Here is a 7,439-nt window from a genome sequence, read left to right on the forward strand (position 1 = left end):
AGTCTTTAAGAGTGGTGTTTAGTATTACTATTGATATAACTGCCTATACTGATAGAACAGAATATGTGTTAAACCCTTGGCACGTTGCCAATAACATCCCACACACAAATGAAATTCTGTTGCACGTTCCCGGCCTGTTTGCACTCTAATAAGAGCTGCGGTCATGTTATTACAGAGAATCCATAAGTTGTTAGTGTTTACAGCTCATCCATCATCTCACAGCCATGTAGGATTAAGTTATCACGCCTCCGTGAAAGCATCAGAACGATTATATTTGAAGAACCTTCGCTTATTCAGAGAAACTAGTGTCTCTGGGTTTAGTAATTTACCTTTCAAGAGATGTGATTCTTGGTATTTGTGTGTGCATTCATTTCAGAAAACTTAGCGTGTGACTTTGTGTTGGTTATTGATTTTAAGTTTGTCAAATATTCTTTCTCGTTTATTTTTAGGGTTATCATCGACCCAATCATTATATTGCTACCCAAGGTAAGTTTATTCCAGCTCTGCCGTCTTTCTTTGGTTGTTCGCCCATCCTCTGTCATTGTGGACCTGCTTCACCCTCGCCCAGACAGACAGTAGTCATTGCTGTAGCACTGTTTATTGCAATTCTAATCATCAACACATACGTCCTTCTTTTCAATGGACTGGCTTTGTTAGAACTTCATGTTGAGATCGTTAGAAGAAATGTGTTCATCGGTTCATTATTGGAGTCAGTATGTCTACCTTAGGAATTAATTTGACATTTGCAAAAATAGATACAAGGATATTCATTCAATAGATATGCACTCAATACTCTGTACAAAGAACTGTGCTGTGACCGCTGGGGAGGCAAGGTGAGTCTGGCCAGCATCTCCCTCCCACATCAGCTGTTGTTTATCGGGAGAAGTGTGAAGTGACCTGTACATCAGTAAGTGCAATATTAGTGAAAACTCCTGTGAGAGGTGCAGGTAAAATGTTAGAGAAATCCAGGAAGAAAGAGGATGATCCAAAACCACCTTTGTGGCAGAGGTGGAGATGAGAAGGAGACTTCCAAATGAGGGAAACATCATGAGCCCCGACCTAAAAGCAGGAAATTCGTTGTCCCGGGTGGAAAGCACTTGGTGGATCACCTTGGCTAAAGGAGAACAAAGGAAAGCTGGAGAAAAGGCTTAAGGAAGCTCATGGCCATGGTTTTTGTGTGATCTTCCTAATGACCATGGGGCAGGCTGCGGAGAGTGAAAGTAGTGAGATCCTTGAGGCTTTAGGGAAGTAGGCATTGTGAGGGAGTCAATCAAAGATGAAGTAAAGGAGTGGTATTAGGAAGCAGAGAGGACCCAGTTAAGGATGAAGAGCATACATTCTCTCCATGTGATCGTTTGATTTTTTCCAGTAATACATTATATCCTAGAAACAAGAGCGTGGAAATCGAAAGAACATGATCTGCCAAAGGTTAGGGATTGGCAGGGGTGCACAGCAGAAAGTCAAGGAGCAGAGGGAGCAGAAGCCAAGAAAACAGTGCTTGGAAAGGCAAGGTTTGGAGGCTGGTGAGGTTGAGATGTCCAGTGGGCCATGAGGAGCAGGAAGGATCAAGGATTGAAGGCAGGTTCGGTGGATGAGGCACGTGGTAGGAGAAGAGGCGGTTGTGGCCCGAGAGCAGAATTTCAGCACTAGAGCAGCACTGCCAGTGGAGCTTTTTGTAATGGTGGAAATGTCCTATATCTGTGCTATCCAGTGTGGTAGCCACTAGTCACATGTGGCTACTGAGCACTCAAAGTGTGCTACTGTGATTGAGGAACTGAATTTTAAAGTTTAATTTTAATATCTACATGTAGCTAGCCCATACATTATTGGACAACGAAGCTCTGGAATGGAAAAGCTGTAGGTGTGGGTGAAATGGGCAGCTGTGGAGCCTTATCATTCCTAGTCCCCACAGGTGCCCTGAGAACCTGGGTGGCATCACACAGAGTCCACAGCCTCCCAGGGCCACGGATGGACATTGCACCCTGGGTCGAGGTGACCTGTCTGAGCTGGGAGTGTGCTTCTTTCTGTGTGAATGAAGTTAACAAGGGCTCCTTGCAGGGTGGCCTTGCCACTCAGGTGAAATGGCGTGTGTGGAGTGCCCAGTGTTAACCTGAAACAGAGCAGACACCTGGTAAGCACCCATTTTATGCAGGAGGAGCTGAGGTCTTCAGAGTACAAGTGCTGGCTCACGCTCTTACCCCTGGGGCAGAGCAGGGACGTGGGCCAGGAGGCTCTGACTGTGACCTCTGACCTGTGGTCTTCACCTGTACGCCACTGCTTCCAGGTGGAATTAAGCGATGCCATTAAAGGAGCCCCCTGTTAGGTCTTTGAAACCCACACTGACGGTTTTCAGCGTGTTCTAAAGTAAAGGTGGTAACAGAGCTGATCTAATAACTGTAGCAATACTTTGAAATTAGCAGTTTTTAAAATTTATGTGAAAAGCTGAGTGTAAAATACACAAACTGCCCCAGAGTTTCTGATTTATCCAGTAACTTGGTTAACAGGAGAGCGTGAACGTGAAGTTAAATCTTATTTGAATTTTCAAGATGGAGGAGCTCTAGATTAATGTAACTAGACAACCAGCTGAAAACAGAGGCTGAAACCCCAGAAGTCGCTTGGGTGGCCCCTCACCTGCTTTCCTTTTGTTCATTCTCTCTGCCCCTTTGTTCCTGAAGGAGAGTATTCTGTGAAGAAAAATGCTGGTAGGGAAGTGGCTCTCTGGCCTCGCGGGATCAGTTAGAATGATACTTAATTTCTCAGTAGGCATCTATGGCAGCTTTCAGCCATCAAGTGTTATTAAGCAGATGTATCTGTAGGCCGCTGAGAAATGGCAAATGCTGTGTGTTTGTGATGGACTACCAGTCAGAACAGCGGCACGAGCTGCCATCACGGGTCCCTTCTCCAGGGCCGGGCCTTGCTGCAGATGGGAATTCGCAGAGAGGAAGCACTAGCATCACTGTGGTTGAGTGTGGCAGAGAGGCGAGAAAGTGAGCCAGTGTCTTTAATATCACAGGTAGTCAAGACAGTACACATCTTATTGAGAGTAATACGTTCAGTCTATGATGTTCAGATTAGAATCTCTTTTCTGGTATGTTCCATGAGCATAGTGTAACCGATGGCCTCGATTTGCCAGTAGTAAGGATTTCTGGTAATTTGCAGTAATTAGTTTGGACAGATAGAACATGCTCTTGGGTTGCCTTCATTGAAAAACAAAAGCTCCTCCCTGAGAGTGTAACAAAATGGATGATAAAGACTAGCAGATAGGTGCCATTTGAAAATTTCTCCTCACTTCTTTTTGTTCTCTCTCTTTTGCACTGATAAAATTCTTTAAAATCTATTCGCAGCAGGAACCCATGAAACTATATGAATGGGCCAATTCACTGACAACCAGCTTTATTCCCAAGAGTTAGAAATACACAGATCAGATTTTCACAAAGTTCCTTCAATACAGGGTGCGAGTCATGAATTTACCTTTTCGGTCTCTTTCGTTATTGATTTTTCTACCAGTAACTGACTTTGACCGTTGGTGATAATGGCAATGTTTCTGCCAACTGAAGGGACCACATTCAAGCCAGAATGGTTCCTGTTTTCATATGTTCTTCCCCTCTGCCTCTCCTCTGATTGTTTTCTGTTTGGTGCTTAAATATATTGATGACCCAGTATTAAATTCATCACGTCTGATTGGCCAGACATTAATAAAATTGTAACATTCAAGATTTATTGTTTAGCAAACAGGGGGTCGGAGGGAGGAGGTCACATCTGTTATTGATGCCTCTGCCTAGAGCCAGTGGTTCATGGTCAGGGGCAGACGGGTGCACAGGGCGTAGGATTGCCCATAACTGGTCACATTTCCCGATCACAGTCTAACCCATAGAGATGGTACAGGCCATCAGCTGGAGGCAGCTGCGCACGTGAAGAACTGCCCCTGCCCTGTGCCACGAGGTGGGCAAGTGGGGCCTTCCCCCAGCCTCCTGGGGCCCTGGCGAAATGTTCTTTTCATCGTTTAGTTTACTTTTAAAACAGACTTAAAGAGAGTCCTGCTTTAGATAACTCAGAGACAACAGTGCAAGGCAGTTGTCAAAGGAAACGTTGCCAGTTGGTGATGAGCATGGCTTGTGAGTCTCTTGCCTCACTTTGAAGCAAGCATTTATCAGTATCACCCGTGTGCTGGAGCAGCCAGAAATAGCAGAGGATGCCTGCTAGAGGAGCTTGCCTGTCAGTTATTCGGGGAGAACAAGTATGCATCATGAAATCTGGAGGTCACTCCACTGATCATCACACCCAGGTGGCACGGCACGTGACTGGGGATTTCTGACGAGCCTGGCGAAGGGCGAGATCTCCGTGGGTGGAGGTGGGTCCTCAGAGAGCACGGAGGGAAGGCTTTCCCTGTCAGAGGACTGGGCAGAAATGGAGGGCCTCAGAGTTCAGGGCGCTCATCAGGGGACGGGGGGAGGCCTGACGGGAGGTGGCCTGGTTCTTAACCTTTGTAGCATTTTGGATCTTTTTGATCACTCGCTGCAGTAGATTCTCTCAGAAAAATTCCCACCTACCCAGCATTTTACCTAGAACTTCAGGGCTCCGTGAACTTACTGAAGTCAAGTCACTCTTGTTGTTAGCTGTCGTCAGGTCATCCCCCGACTCATGGTGACCACAGGCACAACGGAACAAAACGCTGCCCGGTCCTGCGCCATCCCCATGATCACTTGGGGGTCAGACCATTGTGATCCATAGGGTTTTCATTTGCTGATGTTTGGGAGTAGATCATCAGGCTTCTCTTTCTAGTCCATCTTAGTCTGGAAGCTCTGCCAAACCTGTTCAGCATCATAGCAACACACAAGCCTTCACTGACGGACAGGTGGTGGCTGCACATGAGGTGCATTGGCCAGGAATCAAACCCAAGATGAGAATTCTACCATTGCCCTCTTTAAATCCATACACCTCATTAAAAAAACACTTTGAGTTAGAGGGCCTAAGGAAAAAGAGCTGGCAGGTAAAGTGAGCACAATTGTTAAAAGGCTTTGAATAAGGAGTTTTATTTAAAGGAAGGGAGGGAGAACGGAACGATGTTTCTAAGCCATGTGGTGGTGAAAACAGTGCTTTGAGAAATGTAATTGATAAGGAGTTATTCTGGAAAGAAAAACTGGAAACAAAGATACCAGTCAGGGGATAACCACAAAAAAATCTGGACGAGAAATGAATTTAGATCACAATACTGGCAGTAGGGGTGAATAGGCAGTTATGTATTTCAGTCCATAATCCAGGTTGCATATAGCTAAAATATGTTTTCTAATATTAAATATATTATACCATCAAAAAACTACTGATTTTTGCACACAATTTAGGGGAAGTCAGCACAGCTTGACCAAGGCAAAGTCATAGACGCTTCCTAGGCACATCTGAATACCTTGAAGGACCGAGTTACTGGGACTGAGGGCTGGGGACCATGGTCGTGGGGGATATCTAGGTCAGTTGGCATAACGTAATTCATAAAGAAAATGTTCTACATCCTACTTTGGTGAGTAGCATCTGGGGTCTTAAAAGCTTGCAAGTGGACATCTAAGATCCATCTATTGGTCCCATCCTGTCCAGATCAAAGGAGAATGAAGAAAACCAAAGACACAGAAAATTTTAGTCCAAAAGACTCATGGACCACATGAACCCCAGCCTCCACCAGCCTGAACGCAGAAGAACTAGCTGGTGCCCGGCTACCACCCCCAACCTCTGACAGAGATCACAATAGAGGGTCCCAGACAGAGCGGGAGAAAAACGTAGAACAAAATTCACATTCAAAAACAAAAAAACAGACTTACTGGTCTGACAGGAACTGGGGGAACCACTGAGACTGTGGCACCCAGACACCTTGCTAACTCAGAACTGAAGCCTCTCCTGAAGTCCACTTTTCAGCCAAAGATTAGACAGGCCTATAAAACAAACAGTAACTCAAGTGAGGAACAGGCTTCTTAGTTCAATCAAGTGTACGAGACCAAATGGGTAACACCTGCCCAAAAGCAAAGACAAGAAGGCAAGAAGGCACAGGAAAACTGGACGAATGGACACAGGGAATCTGGGGTAGAAAGGAGGAGAGTGCTGACACATTGTGGGAATTTCAACCAATGTCACAAAACAATCTGTGTATTAATTATTGCATGAGAAACTAATTTGCACTGTCAACTTTCACATAAAGTGCAAAAAAATTTTTTGAAAAACTTGATTTTTAAGTGTTTTTCTGTTTCATTTAATAAAAAGTCATAAATGTTGCTTTCAATATTAGTAGCTTTGGCTGATATAATACTTTTCTTTCTGAAACTTGCTTATTTATTCATCTATTCCTTCAATAAATATTAAATGCCTCTTGTATACTAAGCTTTGTGCTATCACTAATTTAATATATCATCTGTCCTCTGACCATTTTAGATATGACTTTTCTCATTTCATAAGCAGAAGTATTGGGGCCGTGGGGAGGAAGGAAGATTGAGAACAGCACTAGCGGGTAGTTGAGGGCCTGGAGTGCACAGGGACGGGACTTCCCACAGTCCTCTTCGGCTGCCGTCTAGGAATGCATAGGTATGAGTACCCCAGAGGCCTGGACTCACATTCTCTCTCCCCTGTCCTCTATGCTGCCTCCTACACAGCATGTAGGGAGCTGCCCCCTAAAAATGACACACTTAATCTTTTTTTTTAATTGTGCTTTAAGTGAAAGTTTACAGTTCAAGTTAGTTTCTTATACAAAAATGTATACACACATTGTTATGTGACCCTAGTTGCTCTCCCTATAACGTGACAGCACACTCCTCCTTTCCAACCTGGATTTCCTGTGTCCATTCAACCAGCTCCTGACCCTCTCTGCCTTCTCATCTTGCCTCCAGATGGGAGCTGCCCATTTAGTCTCATGTATCTACTTGAGCTAAGAAGCACGCTCTTCACAAATATCATTTTATGCCTTATAGTCCAGTATACTCTTTGTCTGAAGAGTTGGCTTCGGGAATGGTTTCTGTCCTGGGCCAACAGTCTGGGGGCCATGTCTTCCGGGGTCCCTCCAGTCTCAGTCAGACCATTAAGTCTGGTCTTTTTACTAGAATTTGAGTTCTGCGCCCCACTTTTCTCCTGCTCCGTCAGGGACTTTCTGTTGTGTTCCCTGTCAGGGCAGTCATTGGTGGTAGCCAGGTACCATCTAGTTCTTCTGGTCTCAGGCTGATGCAGTCTCCAGTTTATGTGGCCCTTTCTGTCTCTTGGGCTAATATTTTCTTTGTGTCTTTGGTGTTCTTCTTTCTCCTTTGCTTCAGGTAGTTTGGGACCAATTGATGCATCTTAGATGGCCACTCGCGAGCTTTTAAGACTCCAGACGCCACTCACCAAAGTGGAATGCAGAACATTTTCTTAATGAACTTTGTTATGCCAGTTGACCTAGATGTCCCCTGAAACCATGGTCCCCAGACCGC

At 45.0% G+C, this 7,439-nt stretch overlaps 1 protein-coding gene across 2 annotated transcripts in view; it reads left to right on the top strand.

Moving 5' to 3' along the window:
• PTPRM (protein tyrosine phosphatase receptor type M) overlaps positions 1–7,439 on the top strand; it is a 746,511-nt gene that overhangs the window by 644,909 nt on the left and 94,163 nt on the right. For both annotated transcript variants that reach the window (XM_004385786.3, XM_012558215.1), the window contains one exon: positions 450–486. In XM_004385786.3, the coding sequence (XP_004385843.1) occupies positions 450–486 (37 nt within the window). The remainder of the gene's footprint in view (positions 1–449; positions 487–7,439) is intronic.

The sequence above is a fragment of the Trichechus manatus genome, unplaced genomic scaffold, assembly GCF_000243295.1.
Source record: "Trichechus manatus latirostris isolate Lorelei unplaced genomic scaffold, TriManLat1.0 scaffold00146, whole genome shotgun sequence".
Lineage (NCBI taxonomy): Eukaryota > Metazoa > Chordata > Mammalia > Sirenia > Trichechidae > Trichechus > Trichechus manatus.